At 43.6% G+C, this 15,533-nt stretch overlaps 1 protein-coding gene across 1 annotated transcript in view; it reads left to right on the plus strand.

Annotated features, from left to right (window-relative positions):
• Positions 1-14,910, plus strand: part of LOC147034728 (uncharacterized) — a 17,298-nt gene extending 2,388 nt beyond the window's left edge. The window contains exons 3-8 of the mRNA XM_085887888.1: positions 1-108; positions 1,905-2,087; positions 2,231-2,362; positions 2,554-2,658; positions 9,274-9,403; positions 14,495-14,910. The exon at positions 1-108 is cut by the window's left edge and continues 102 nt beyond it. Of these exons, the coding sequence (XP_085744014.1) occupies positions 1-108; positions 1,905-2,087; positions 2,231-2,362; positions 2,554-2,658; positions 9,274-9,403; positions 14,495-14,549 (713 nt within the window). The 3' untranslated portion in view covers positions 14,550-14,910. The remainder of the gene's footprint in view (positions 109-1,904; positions 2,088-2,230; positions 2,363-2,553; positions 2,659-9,273; positions 9,404-14,494) is intronic.
• Positions 14,911-15,533: the final 623 nt, after the last annotated feature.

Here is a 15,533-nt window from a genome sequence, read left to right on the forward strand (position 1 = left end):
CAGAGTGTGCAGATAAATTTCGCAAGGCTTGTTGTGACCACGGGTTTTCTCCTGGCTCCATCCTTCCTCATGGTTCTTATCTGCTTAACTGTGGCTCATCAGTAGCAGGTTATATTTTGTGTGATGGCTCTTTTGGAAAATATTTGAGCTTTTTGCTCCTTCCCCTCGTGCTCCTCCATCTCCTCCTGCTTCAGCTTCTTCTTCATCTTTTTCATCTTGATTAGACCCCGTTGGACTTGGTCCAAAACTGGGCTGATGGATTTGGTCTCAATTTTCGTGTGTGTGCATGCATGCGTCCACAACCATATCTCGGACATGTGTGGACCAATTTTATTCGTATTTCTCACAAAGACTACACATGATGGTATACATATGCGCATCATTTTGTTTCGCAATGCGATCAAAGATGGCCGACTGGTGTCCATTTTAGTTGTAAAAAAACAAACAAAACAAAAACCCGGTGTCGAAAAACGTCCTCAACCTTTTCTCGGACATGCATTTACCGATCTTGTTCAAACTTGACGCACAGATATAATCAATGATGGCTTGCAGATGTACGCCATTTATTTTAATTTTTTTAATTTTTTTTTAATTTTGTTGCAATCAGATCCAAGATGGCCGACTGGTGGCCATTCTGGTTGGAAAAACCTGATGTCGGACACATCCTCAACCATTTCTCGGACATGCATTTTTCCGATGTTATTCACACTTCGCACCCAGATAATGAATCGTGACTTACATATGCACGTCATTTTTTTTTTCCAGATCAGATCCAAGATGGCCGACTGGTAGCATTTTGTGACTTAAATGTTTTTAACAACCATTTATCAGACATGCACATTCCGATTTCGTTCAAACTTGACACAAGCACAGTATATGATGGCATACACGTGCACCTCACTTTATTTTGTGATTTGATCTCGATGGTCGTCTGGTACACTGGTGTCTATTTTAGTTGTACATAAATATGAGCTCGCCCTTTCACTCCATACAGCAAAATTACTAAAACAACGGGGGTGAATGACATTTTATGTCTTTTTTTTACTTGTTCCTCACTTTTCCGGCATATGGAGCCACCTTCCAGAGGCTGTTCTTGTCTGCCTTTCTTCCAGGGCTTCAAGCAAGCAGTGCACCACCATCTCCCATGATCTTCATTGCCCCCACTAACCTTTCCTAACCCAACCATCTTACTTGATAGTTTCTGTGCCCCCACCCTCCCACTCCTCTTTTACTGTTCATTTTTCTCCTTGATGTTTGTCCCATTGTCAGTGTTATCCAGCTCTTCCATAAGCTTCGCTCAAAAAAAAAGAAAAAAACCAACTGATTCCAGAACTATTTTGTGACTTCTTTTTACGTTGTTGGTACTGTAAACTGTCCAATGCTATCATCACTTTTTCCATCACAAATTTCTCTACAGGGATATCTTCTTCTTTCGGCTGCTCCCGTTAGGGGTCGCCACAGCGGATCATCCGTATGATCCGCATAGTGATTTGGCACATGTTTTACGCCGGATGCCCTTCGTGACGCAACCCTGGTCGCCTCTTACGACACAGGGATAAGGTACACCTATTTTAACCGGGGTATACACCGGCCCAGTACACTGGTACTCATTTCGCCGACCTCGGAAGGATGACAGGCTGAGTCAACCCCCTGGTGTATTAATTCAGTGGCCCAACGGGGCTTGAACTCAGGACCTTTTGGATCCCAAGCCGCTGCCCTAACCACTGCACCAACACCAGGATATTTCTCTACAGGGATATATGAATACCTAAAAGTTCTCTCTCTCTTTCCACTTCCTCTCTTCTTCATCCCCCATTGTTGTTTTTATTTGTATCATTTTTTTCCCTGATTGTTTTGGTGTTAAAATTGACAATGCCGATGGTGGTTGGCTTGGATGTGCACAGAAACGTACAAAAAGAGCTGTGCAGCACTTGTTGAGGAATTGCAGCGCTGTGAGCAGCTCGGCCTCGTTCTTTTTAATTTCCATCCCGGGTCTACATGTGGCCAGATTGAAGTCGATGCCTGCCTTGATCGCATTGCCACAGCCATTGATGGAGCCCATGCGGCCACACACAGTGTAATCTCCGGTAAGGCCCCATAACCAATTGGACCTTGTCCTTATTTTAGTTCTATGTAGCTTTAATTGGTTTTCTGTGGTGAAGCAAACTTTCCCTTCCTCATCCACATGATTGAAGACATCAGATCTCTCTTGTACACCCGCATCTGGCAGTGATAGAAAACATGAGCTGCCAGGGGAACACTGTTGGTGGAAGGTTTGAAGATCTTCGTGGAATCATCGACCGCGTGCGTGACAAGACTCGTATCGGAGTTTGCTTTGACACATGTCATGCGTTTGCTGCTGGTGGGCTTTTATTTTGTCAATATTTTCTTTAGCCAAACATGTAATCACCATCCTGATCAAAAGGAGACTCAGATATTTACGATAGGCTAAATATAGGAGCATCATGGTTGTTTTGTATGGCAAAAAATGCTTGTCTGTTGGTATCTGAATTTCATCACAAAAATGTTCTTTCTCATTACTTCCGTCCGCAGGGTATGACATATCCACTGCTGAAGGACTGAGACGTGTGCTGGATGAGTTTGATCAAATTGTAGGGCTGAAATATCTCAAAGCTGTTCATCTAAACGATTCAAAGGGTATAACATCTAAACAACGCTCCTTTTTTTTTTTTAAACTTTGATTTTCATTTTTTCATTGACTTTGCTTTTTTCATGTCTTATCTTTGTCTTCATCCTCATACTTGGTGACATTAACCATGTGATTTTTCTATGACATGAAATTACTGCAACATAAGTACAGAGGTTAAAGCTCATGAAAGAGATGAATGACATAGAATGGAAGGTCAATAACTTACTTAGGGTGGAGGGTAGCCTGTAGTCCTATGGACAAACAAACAAGAAAGATGTTACGCAGATCATGATACTTGCAAAATCCATAAAACAAATTTGACCTTAAAAACAATTGGTGGTTGAATTAATTGACCAAATACACAAATCCTCTTCAAATGTCAAGTCAAGCAGATGAAAATTGACAATTTTAGAAATTAGGCCTATGTTGACCTTAAAAATACTTGTCCATTGAATTCGGTGACCTGATGTGCAAATTCTCTTCAAATTTCAAGTCAATCGGATGGAAAGTGAGGATTTTAGAAATCTCACAGTTTTGACCTTTTGACATCAAAAACAACAGGCTTCTTGATTATGACAAACTCTACCAAGTGGTGATGTTTCGTGAAGATCGGTTTGAAATTGTGACCTGGAGGTGATTGACATACAATCAAACAGACAGACAATAACGCACACAAACAACCAATATACTTGAAAAAATCTTCGATTTTTGCAAGTAACAAATATGAGCAACATCATTGTTAGTAGATATAGCAACAGCCAGACAGAAGGGGCAGGCATTGTGTATGAGAGCCTTGTACATACACTGTTACAAGTGAGGGTAGAAAAACACGTGCATATGTAGGGAAACGTGAGATGGTGTTTTGCTGCAGTTATGAAAAACTGTCAGGTCAGGTATGGGAGCATGCGCCGGAGCAGCGCGTCGTTGCGTGCACTTTCCGCCGATACTCCAGGGGCCTCCTTCTGACCACCCCCAGGCAGATGCCTGGCCCATCGCCATCTCCTTGAGATGCCGATGAACCTGCTGCAACCACGAGGAGTGTGGTCGGCCCATTGGCCTCCTCCACTCACGAGGCTCTCTCGCTGAGAGAATCTGGTGAGCAGGATCAGCGTCAGGAAAACAAGCCACATGTCCATACAGCCGCAGCTGACGCTCATGAAAAACTGGGACGCAGACACTGGGAAGTACTTAGTTATTGTGATGCAAGAGAGAACTCAACAAATTGGTGAAGCTGAATGAAATGCTGAGACAATGCAAAGATCAACGAAGAAATGATCATTGGCTGATTGTGTACAACGTTAAGGGGCGTGGGAGTTGAGGGCTAAAAAGGTGTTGAGAGTAGAGGTTTGAGACCCAAACAAAAGGGAATGGAGGAGTATGAAGGCACTAACTAACCTGTCTGCAGTGAAGAGTAAGAAACAGCCCATAGGTGGAGGAGGAGGAGGAGGAGGAGGAGGAGGAGGCGATTAGGCCCATCACTCTGCACTAGGATTGCCCACGTATCGTTGTTTGTCCATACTCTTATCCTTTTAAATCAGGTCAGGTCAGGTATGGGAGCATGTGCCAGAACAGCGCGTCGCTGCGTCCACTTTCCGCCGGTACTCCAGGGGCCTCCGTCTGGCCATCCCCCAGGCAGATGCCAGGCCCATCCCCATCTCCTTGAGATGATGGTCAACCTGCTGCAACCATGAGGCACGTGGTCGGCCCACTGGCCTCCTCCACTCATGAGACTCCCTCGCTGAGAGAATCTGGTGAGCAGGATCAGCGTCAGGAAAACGAGCCACATGTCCATACAGCCGCAGCTGACGCTCACGGACTATGCAGGTAACAAATCTCATCCGAGTCTCTCTCAGCAACCGCTCGTTGGACACAAAATCCGACCAGCGATAGCCAAGGATTCTCCGAAGAGACCTGGTACCAAAGGAATTAAGTCTCCGTCTCAGATCCTTGGTCAAAGTCCAAGTCTCGCACCCATAGAGCAAGACTGGAAGTACCAAGGACCTGAAGACTCGGACTTTCGTCCTCCCGCACAGGTACCGGCAGCGCCACACCCCATGATCCAGTGAATCCATGACTCCCCAGGCCCGACCCAGACGTCTATTGACCTCCGGCTCACAACCTGCGGAGACATGAATATCACTGCCAAGGTAAGTGAATCTATCCACGACCTCAACATCCTCACCACAAACAGACACAGACAGGACAGCAGCATCCAAGATGTCACCGAAAGCCTGGATCTTTGTTTTGACCCAAGAAATCCGTAATCCCAACGGCTCCGACTCCTCATTCAGCACCTCGAGGGCCCCCAAGAGGATGTCTAAAGTCTCCGCAAAGATGACTGCATCATCTGCAAAATCAAGGTCCGAGATCTTGACATTGCCAAACGATGCACCGCAACTTGATCTCTCCGACATCCTCCCAAAAATCCAGTCCATACAAGTGCTGAAAAGTGTGGGGGCAAGTACACATCCCTGACGAACTCCAGTAACAACTGGAAATAAGTCAGAGGCGGTACCACCACACTTCACAGCACTCTCAGTACCAGAGTAGAGTTCAGACATCAGATCGATCAGTTTCGGTGGCACCCCACGAAGACCAAGAATCCTCCAGAGGACATCCCGATTCACTGAATCGAACGCTTTACAGAGATCAACATAGGCTGCAAGCAGCCCCTGCCGAAACTCTCGTCTGCGTTCAGTGAGGACACAAAGTGCAAGGATACGGTCAATCGTTGACCTCTTTGGTGTAAAGCCTGACTGCTCTGGACGCTGGTGCTCAAGCAGATGGTGGCGAACCCTATCAAGAATTATCCGAGCAAAGACCTTGCCCGGCACTGAGAGCAGCGTCACCCCTCGGTAGTTGTTGCAGTCTTGGCGATCACCCTTCCCTTTCCAGAGAGGGACAACAAGGCCCCTCTTCCAGTCAGTTGGGATGATGCCTGTGTTCCAGGCAGAGCACAAAACTGCATGCAACGACGCGAGTGCAGCATTTCCACCAGCCTTGAGAAGTTCAGCATGGATGCCACAGATCCCTGGAGCTTTGCCCCGTTTCAACTGGTTCACCGCAGCCCGTGTTTCCACAAGCGATGGTGGACCACAGTTGATTCGAGGGTCAGCAACAGGGATTGTAACACCCTTGACGTCCAACTCGACAGCTGGGGATCAGCCTGGTACAACCGCTCAAAGTAACCGGCCCAGCGGGCCTTCACTTCAGACTCCTCTGTCAAGAGCCTACCACTCTCTGCTCGAACTGCAGTGCTCCGAGGGATGGGCTTGGATGAACGTAATGCGCGAATTCCCCTGTAAGCGGGACGAGAATCACCTGTCCACAGGTGATGCTCTACCCCTCACAGATTCCTCGCACATAGGCCTCCTTGTCCACCCTCAGTGCACATACAGTTTTACGCCTCAGCTCCCTGAACAGCTCAGCTCTGCCATTCAGCCTGGCCCTGCGACTCTGGTCAATGGTATCCAGTGTCCCTTGAGAGACAAAATTCTTCTTTGCCCTGCGGTGAACTCCAAGGCATCCACCGGCAACATCAAGGACGGTGGTCTTGAAGGTGCTCCACAACTCTTCAGGACCCCCAAAGCACCCAGACCCCCAAGTGTCCACTCAGCCTGTTCGCAAACTCCTCAGCTACTCTCTCATCCCTGAGCTTGGCAACATCCAGCCTAGGCTGGGATGGTACCATTCTCCAGGATTTAAGGTGCAGCTTTAGAGTTGCTACAACAAGCCTGTGGTCAGTATTGAGGAACTGAGCACTCCGGTAGACCCTGCAGTTCTGGATCATCCTCCAACGACCGTCAATGAGGACATGGTCAATCTCCTTTGCCACACCGCCAGCGTTGGAATACCAAGTCCAGCGATGAGCTTGCGGGCGCTGAAACCATGAACCAGCCACCCTAAGTCCATGACTTCTTGCAAAGTCAAGGAACTTAGTGCTATTCTGGTTCATAGTTCCTGACCCATGGGGACCAACACACACCTCATAACCATCCCTATCAGTTCCAGTCGATGCATTGAAATCCCCCAAGACTAGAAGTGTATCTCGTCTGGGGCACTGATCAACCACAGACTCGAGTGTGGCGTAGAATGCATCCTTCACGGTAAGATCACTCGCCTCAGTCGGAGCATAAATAGAGACCAGGGAAATGACACCTAAGGAGTGACGAATCCTTAATCTCATAATACGCTCGTTGACCGGTGTTACCTCAATTATCATTGGGGTCAGCTTATTGGACACAGCTACAGCAACTCCTTGGGTATGGTAACCATCAGAGCGACCAGACCAATAGTAGGTGTAACCACCCACCATTATCTCACCGCAATCCGGTCTCCGAACCTCAGAGAGAGCTGCAATCCCGATGTCCAAACGCTTGAGCTCAGATGATAACAGAGACAGGTGATCATCCTCTCTTAGGGATAGGACATTCCAGGCACCCACCCGAAGGGACCGCCTCAGGTTAACCCAAGGAGACCGCCGTCTGGTGGACGACACCTCAGCACCACTCCGACACACTCTCCCGCAATCTGACCCAGGGATGTTACCCCGTGGTTTCCCTCCTATCAAAGATTGGGGGTCCCTAAGGCTTTGCCCCAATCCCATCATCCGGTGAGCTGCCCTGCGAAGGGAAGCTGCACAGGAGGTACTCCCACGGAGTGGGTTTTCAGATTTTTTTGCGTTTTTGCGTTTTGCGGAATGAAGGGTTTTACGGTGGCTGGAGTGCAAATCCTGCCACCAACCTCCTAATAAGAAGTAACCCAACTGCAGGAGGACGTCCGCAGACACAGTTGGGCACTAGATATGGATGGCCGTTGGCTCACAAGGAGCTCCTCCGCCCTTTGACAGGTTTTGTTTTTAATCCTGCTGGGTGTCCATATCCAAACACCCTCCTCACCAGAAAACCTGGTGGGGGAGACGGTTTAGTCGCCGACAACCCGACCATGGAACAGGTTAGTACAGGTTTACATGGTACCTGTAGCAGGTCACAGATCGAACCTGACCTGACAAAAAATTTTGCTGAGCATCAGCAATTGCTGATGTTGCTGCATTGCTGCATTGCTGCATTGCTGCATTGCTGCATTGCTGCATTGCAAAATTGCTGAGCAATTTTGCTTTTAAATGCTGAGCATCAAACAAGGAAGCAACGAATGCATTTTTTTCGGTGTTGGTATGACTCGGCTGGGGTTTGAGTCGCCAACTTGCTAGACTCAGAACGGATGCTGAAACCATGATTCCACCAAGTCCAGTCAAACTGCTATGAAGCAGTTCCTGTTTGGGTGGATGAGGGAAGTGCCGTTTGTTGTATGTTTACATAGACCTTCACAAGGCATTTGTTAAGGTACCACACAGAAGGTTATTGTCTAAGGTTGAGGGTAGCGGCGTGGATTGTAGAGTAGCTAACGACATTGGAAACTGCCTTGGTGATGGGAAGTAGATGGTGGGAGGATGTCTGTCTGGAGGTTTTAAGTACTGCACTGGGATAGCAAAGGGATCAACCCTGGAAACGTTATTTATATTTTACCTCAATCATTTCTTCAGGAGGGTTCAATGTCTGCTTTCCAAATTTTCAGATGGCACAAAGCTTGGAGGTAAGCGAAGAAGAAGAAGCAAAGCTCATGACAGGTAGCAGAGATTGGGTAATTTGATTCAGGAAAGCTGAGATGCTTTCGTAGTTTGGAAGATGCAGTTTAACGTTGTGTGCCTGGAATGGGTAAAAATAATGAAAATAAGGATGACATGATGCAAGAGGTAGTCTGAGAGCATTGACATTCGAGAATGATCTCGAAATCTCTAAAAACCTATGGGTGCTTGAGTTGTACGTGCTGAACGATTATTGCATGAGGCAATTACACTACGTGGAAACTTGCAATCAGGTGTTCTATACATCCTTTGTGGCAAAAAGGCACTTGGAATGAATGCCAGAACGGTCCTTCAACAATTACATTATCAGTTCCACATGGTCTGTGTCTGGGTGGTGGTGTCGAGCCCGTAAAGCGCATGTCGAGTCCCACAACAGCAAAATGCTGCACGACTTGTTAGCAACGAGCGTCGTCTGCCACACTAACGCCTCGTCTCTGAGCTGCTGATCCCCAGTTGGGAGGTGTGGATGCAGTCAGGAAGGATAAATTAAACAAAAGGAACAACTCTGACTCTAAATACGACATGACACTGAATTATGCGACACAATTTAAGTGCATGCTGCCGGCGTTATGTCGCTTTAACCGTCAGAGTTGCTTCTCTTGTTTAAATAACATACTGTACGGTATATTGTTTTGTTTATTTAGTTTTTGTCAAGGTGGGTAGAGTTTCGAGAAAAATCTTTGATCAACGAATTTTATTCCATTGGGGACCAAACTCTGCACCAGGCATATTATGTCTCTTTTCCATTTCCTTGACCATGTTTTTTGCACTTTATTGTTGACATGGAACCAAATTAGGGAATGAAAGACCAATTTTGAACAAATATTTTGACTTGAAGTCTCCACCGTATCTTTTTTAATGAGTTCTTCAAACCTGGGCTGCTCGCGTGATATTTCCTTTGTTGCAGTTGTGTTGTTAAATTGAATAAAATGCGAAGCTTATTTAACTTTCACTTCCTCCGAATCTGTGTTGCTGTTAGGCAAGTTGGGCTGCCACCTGGACCGACATGAAAACATTGGAAAGGGATATATTGGTCTCGCTGGCTTCCGTGCTATTATGAATGAGCCACGTTTTGACCACTTGCCTATGATTCTTGAAACGCCCTTTGAGTAAGTGTTTTCTCATTTCTGAGGCCTTCTTGGTGCTGTTTTTCTTAAAGAATATTTAAAATGGCCGTATTAGTTTCCTCCAACTTGTACATAACAAATAGGAAGTAGGACAGAGAGGCCGAGTAGTTATTACGGGAAATGTTTAACTTATTATTTTGATCATAGGAAAATGAGGACAACTTCACAGGCTTGGTGTAAATGAATGAATACAATTGACGTGTTAGTTTGTAGAACAGCCATCATATGGTACTGCAGCGCTAGATTTGTTAATAAGTATATTGATACAAGTCTGGTCAAACAGGTTGAGGTGGGAGAACATTTATGAGTTCGGCTTCTTTTGGGAATAGAAACCAAGGTCACTAAGGAAGGGAGTGATGTTGGTCTTCAATGTGGCTGATTTTGAGAGGATGTGACAAACTTGGTAAAGTTGATTAGGAGTTTATTTGGCTCCAAATGAGATTTTAGAAAAGTGGCAGGTACTCAAACATATAGTGGGTTACAGCAGAAATTTTATTTCAGAAAGTTGCATTGGCCATTTGTCTGGATTAGAGGCAGATTAGGAGAGGTGCAAGAGAAAGCAGAAGGTAGTTTTAAATAATAATAAAAAACAGCCAAGCATTCAAAAGAAATTTGAGAAAGATGTGGCAATGTTTGTGATGCAAAACAGTAGGCCTTATTTAAAAAGTGAGAGCCAAGGTTGAGACAGTTGTCGGACAAACTAGTCATGAAACAGCAAAGTGAGAGCCAAGGTTGAGACAGTTGTCGGACAAACTAGTCATGAAACAGAGCGGCTGCATGATGAAGACGATACTATAGAACACATTTTAAATCTATTTTGCATCAACATTTGTAGAAGATGCAGCACATGTTTTTTACTTACTGTATGTATGCAGCACATGGTTGTAAGTAGCGTCATTGATGGGAAGCGCAGCTTTGCCACTGATGCGGTGCTCCCTGTAGCTTCGAGCAGGAATTTGGAGTTTGGTCAGGGTGCCTGCGTTTGCTCACTTATTCATCAAAAAGGACACCGTGGGTGATCGGACGCCCTGTTTAACGTCCATCCGGATGATGACACTGACGCCTCGTCCTGCATGCAAAACACCAAGAAACACCTATTGCGCTCTATTTCACAAATTGTCAGGCACACAATACGAGGGCCATTAATAAAGTTTCAAGCCTGACATGAAAGTCGATATCATTTGCATTCTTCTTTTCTTTTCTTTTTTTCCAACAATCTCCAACCTGAGATCCATTCACTTGTTGCAGTGCTGGTGCAGCTTGGTTATGCTAGTCTTGTCGAAGTTGTTGTTCAGAAAGTCATTGACATGGTATTCAGTCTGGATGGGGAAGCACCTCGAAGCTGGGATTACATCATCATCAAAACACTCGTCACAAAGCTCTTCCTTCAACTTGGGGAACAGGTAGAAGTCTGAAGGAGCTAAATCTGGTGCACAGGTTGGATGGGGAAGCAGTTCAAAGCCACAGTTTCTTGCTGTGGTCATTGTAACCTGGGCTGTTTGGAGGTGCTTTGTCCTGCAGAAACATGATTCTTCAACTGTTTTTCACAATACCTTTTTTTTTTTCTTGATTTATTCCTGCAACTACCAGTTCATCAGCATTGTACTCCCCATTAATGGTTTTGCCTTTTGAGAGGTAGTCAAACTTTGTTCACTCCTTCACTGTCCCAGAAAACAGGGGCTGTGGCCTTTCCATGTGGTACCTTCATGAACTATTGGGGAGGTAGAGAACGTTTATACTTTTGCTGCATTCTCTGCTTTTTGGTGACCAGATCAAAGTGGTGAATCCATGACTCATTTGGAATCTCAATTCTGCTCCTGAAATTGTCTGGGCTTTCTTGATAACACTGAAAAAGTTTCTTGGAAATGTCGGTCGAACTCTCTTCTGACAAGTCAATATTGTGGAAACCCATGATGCTGAAACCTTTTTCATTGTTTCATTCAGGATGGAGTAGATATGCATGCCTTCTCAGCTATACGAGTGCCTGAATGATGATCTCCTATCGTTCATTAAAATATTGTGGACTGCATCAACATTTTCTGGCATGTTCTAACCTTGGCTTATCATAAGTGTTGGTTCTCCCTCACATCAATTCAGCTCATATATATATATATATATATATATATATATATATATATATATATATATATATATATATATATATATATATATATATATATATATATATATATATATATATATATTTCTTCTTCTTCTTCTTCTTCTTTCGGCTGCTCCTGTTAGGGATCGCCACAGCGGATCATCCGTATGATCCGCATAGTGATTTGGCACATGTTTTACGCCGGATGCCCTTCCTGACGCAACCCTGGTCGCCTCTAACGACACAGAGATATGGTACACCTATTTTAACTGGGGTATACACCGGCCCAGTATACTGGTACTCATTTCGCCGACCTCGGAAGGATGACAGGCTGAGTCAACCCCCTGGTGTATTAATTCAGTGGCCCAATGGGGCTTGAACTCAGGACCTTTTGGATCCCAAGCCGCTGCCCTAACCACTGTGCCAACACCAGGAGAGAGATATATATATATATATATATATATATATATATATATATATATATATATATATATATATATATATATATATATATATATATATATATATATATATATATATATAGATATATAGATAGATAGATACTCGACGACCCGTGAACCCGTTGGGTTCCCGTTGTGACAGCAGCTGATTAAAAAGATAGCTCCAGCAAACTATTCCACTGAGGTTGTTTGCATTGATCAAATTCTCCTGAAGAGTACTTGACTGAATCGGGAATTGATTTTTAAATATTTTTTTCATTGCCCGATTTGAACGAAACTTGATACTGCACACCGCAGGCGAATGGTGAGTAAGGTGGGCCGAAAATTTTTGTGCTATCGTGTACCGTTTTGGCTGTATTTCGGGAACATACATACATACATACATACAAGATGAGAGTTTTAGTAATATATAGAAGATGTTCATATATATGCATTTATAATATATATATATATATATATATATATATATATATATATCTATTATATAAGCCTGGTGTTGGCGCAGTGGTTAGGGCAGCAGCTTGGGATCCAAAAGGTCCTGAGTTCAAGCCCCGTTGGGCCACTGAATTAATACACCAGGGGGTTGACTCAGCCTGTCATCCTTCCGAGGTCGGCGAAATGAGTACCAGTATACTGGGCCCGGTGTATACCCCGGTTAAAATAGGTGTACCCGATCCCTGTGTCGTAAGAGGCGACCAGGGTTGCGTCAGGAAGGGCATCCGCCGTAAAACATGTGCCAAATCACAATGCGGATCATACGGATGATCCACTGTGGCGACCCCTAATGGGAGCAGCCGAAAGAAGAAGAAGAAATATGTATATATATATATATATATATATATATATATATATATATATATATATATATATATATATATATATATATGTATTATGAAGGGGCATCACCCCCCCCAGTGTTGTCACTGTCCTCAAGGATTTCCTTCGGGTGAACCCTCTTATGAACTTACCTGATCATTACTGTAATGGCAATCCTCTTCAATCTTCAAGACTTCGATAAATGAGTCTTTGTTTTTGTTTTTAATATGCATAAAAATCTTGGCTTGAAGAGTGAGGTGAACAGGGACAAGAAGGCAATGTACTGACAATGGGGCAGTGGTGCCAAATGTGGATACAAGAAGTGAAGCATAATGAACAACCAAGAAATGGGAGGGGGCAGGAGGTGGAGAGAACATGGTAACCTGTAAGTAAGTAAGTGGGTTGAGTTGGGTGTAATAAATGGGGGTAGAAAATATCACACGCAAGTTATTATAATTATTATTTATTTATTTATTTATTTATTGTTAATAGTGTTTGAAAGCTTATAGAAGAGCTTGTATATATCACATGCAAGACAAAGACATAAATTCCAAGGAAATTAGTAGACCATGAAAAAAACAAATATTATATGTGGGATTTGAACAATATTGTGAACTTGCATCATGAGCACAATATTCAGATGGCAATCCTCAAGCATGAGATGGTGGTGTACCGCCAGCTTAAAGCCCAAGAGCGAAGAGTTTGACTTTTAAAATTGGAGTCTCAGAATAGCAAACATTCAACATGATGACCAATGTGAGGAACATATCTGCTTCTTCTAATGAGACAAACTATAGTGCTTTGGCCACATCTCAGTTCTGTGTACTCTGCACAGTTTATTGTCACATTGTACATGGAATACAAATGTCATTGAGGGAATTCAGCATTGGGCAAGGATGACAACTGCAATGATTGGGCAAGGATGACAACTGCAATGATTGGGCAAGGATGACAACTGCCATGATTTATGAGTATAGCTATGAAGAAAGGATTTTATGAACAAAACAAAAAAGCATTGGCTTGTTTCCATTTGAAAAGAGAAGGTTACGCGAGCATATGTTTGATGTATTATAAGGAAGTGATTGAAGACGGGTCGTTTTTTTTATTCCTTCACTCAGTCACCGGAGCCATGATGGTTTTAGGTTGTTTCAAATTGATGGAAGATGCATGTTCGGACCAAGAGGTGTATTGAGAACTCAGATAATAGTTTGGATGTAGAGCAGCTTTCTCCATTGTGTGGTTGAAATTATATCTATGAATGAGTTGAAAAGGCAAATTGGAAAAGTCCTTGAAAGGAAAAGATGAATGGACACCTATTACGAGTAGACAGGTAAGATGAGTGTGATGTCACACCAATGCTTGTATTCCTCCTCCTTTCTATGATCAACTGAACTCCTTGTTCCTTCTTGCATAAGTTGCTCTTCATTTCTTGGTGTGTCGCTGCATGCATGTGCCTCACACACCCCCCCACCCCCACCCAACCGCAACCCTTCCAGGAGAAAAAAAATTACCAAAATGTTTTTCTCGGTCATTTCATCGTCATCACTTGTATCCCTTCATTACCATCATCAGCTGATGCATGTCAAGGTGTGTCTGTTTTCGGGATAAGTGGGGGCTTGGGCTGGATGAACAGAAGTTGCCTTTTCCAGCATTCTCAATGTTCTTGTTCCTTGTGTTTCTCAATTACATTCACAGTTCCAACTCGGGTTACAAGAAAGAAATCGAGTTGTTGTACTCACTTTGTCGGTGAGGCTTCCAGCATCAATTGATTGTGAAATTGAAGCTTTCTCTCCAGTTGTTTCAGTACAAGTTGAATTTACATCATGAAAAATTTTTTTTGGCTTTTTTCCATTAACCATTACCTCTTTTAAGGAAAACAAACCCTCGAAAAGCCGAAATGTTGGAGGAGAATTTCTCGCTTGACAAATTTCTTGTTTTTATAAATCTTCAACTTGATTCATGAAGAGGTTATTTGTGTACTTGAGGAATAACACTTTACTGTAATCTACTTTTTACAGTTTTCATGTGTGATAACATTTCCCATTTATGCTTTCTAGTTTTTATGAGCATTTTTTTTTTTTTTTAATACAAATAAAACTTTTAAAATTGTTTATTTTACTCACATCTAAGAAGGATTGCTCAATTGTTTTTTTTTTTTTTTAGTCTGAGTTGATCTCTCGGGCTGGCTGGGGTAGATTCGAGTTATACACATTCATCTTTTTTGCCGTTGAGCCTTGGTTCAAATCTCAGCCCAGATTACATACAGGGTGATGCATCAATGTGTGTGTGCGCTGTACATCGGAATGACATTAATAAGCTTGAGGACCTATCTACCAGCGCTGGATGTTAAAGGTTCCACAGTGTCTTCCACGAAGAGTAGCCAACTTATCACTGGCACACTGGTCAAATTTCAAATTCCTGCACCTTCAGTCAAATGTCAGGCTTGGCCGTGCAGGAGAAAAGGACAAACGCTTCCAAATTAATAAAAACTCATAAGAAGCATGTTACCAATTGTACCAATGGGAAGCCCTCCAGAAATGCTTTGAATCGCTGCTCAGTGTACAAAACCAGCAAAAGGAAATGGATGGAAAATGGTGAAAACTGCAGACTGAAAGAGAAATACTTTGCATCCTTAATCTCTTGAATAACTGCAGATTTTACTTAATTCCCCATCAGTCCAATTAGCTCTTCACATATACTGGACAAAAGATACGATGAAATTCCACTTCCTGAA

This window comes from Eptatretus burgeri, chromosome 1 (assembly GCF_056783735.1).
Source record: "Eptatretus burgeri isolate ZD-2024b chromosome 1, Ebu_testis_v1, whole genome shotgun sequence".
Lineage (NCBI taxonomy): Eukaryota > Metazoa > Chordata > Myxini > Myxiniformes > Myxinidae > Eptatretus > Eptatretus burgeri.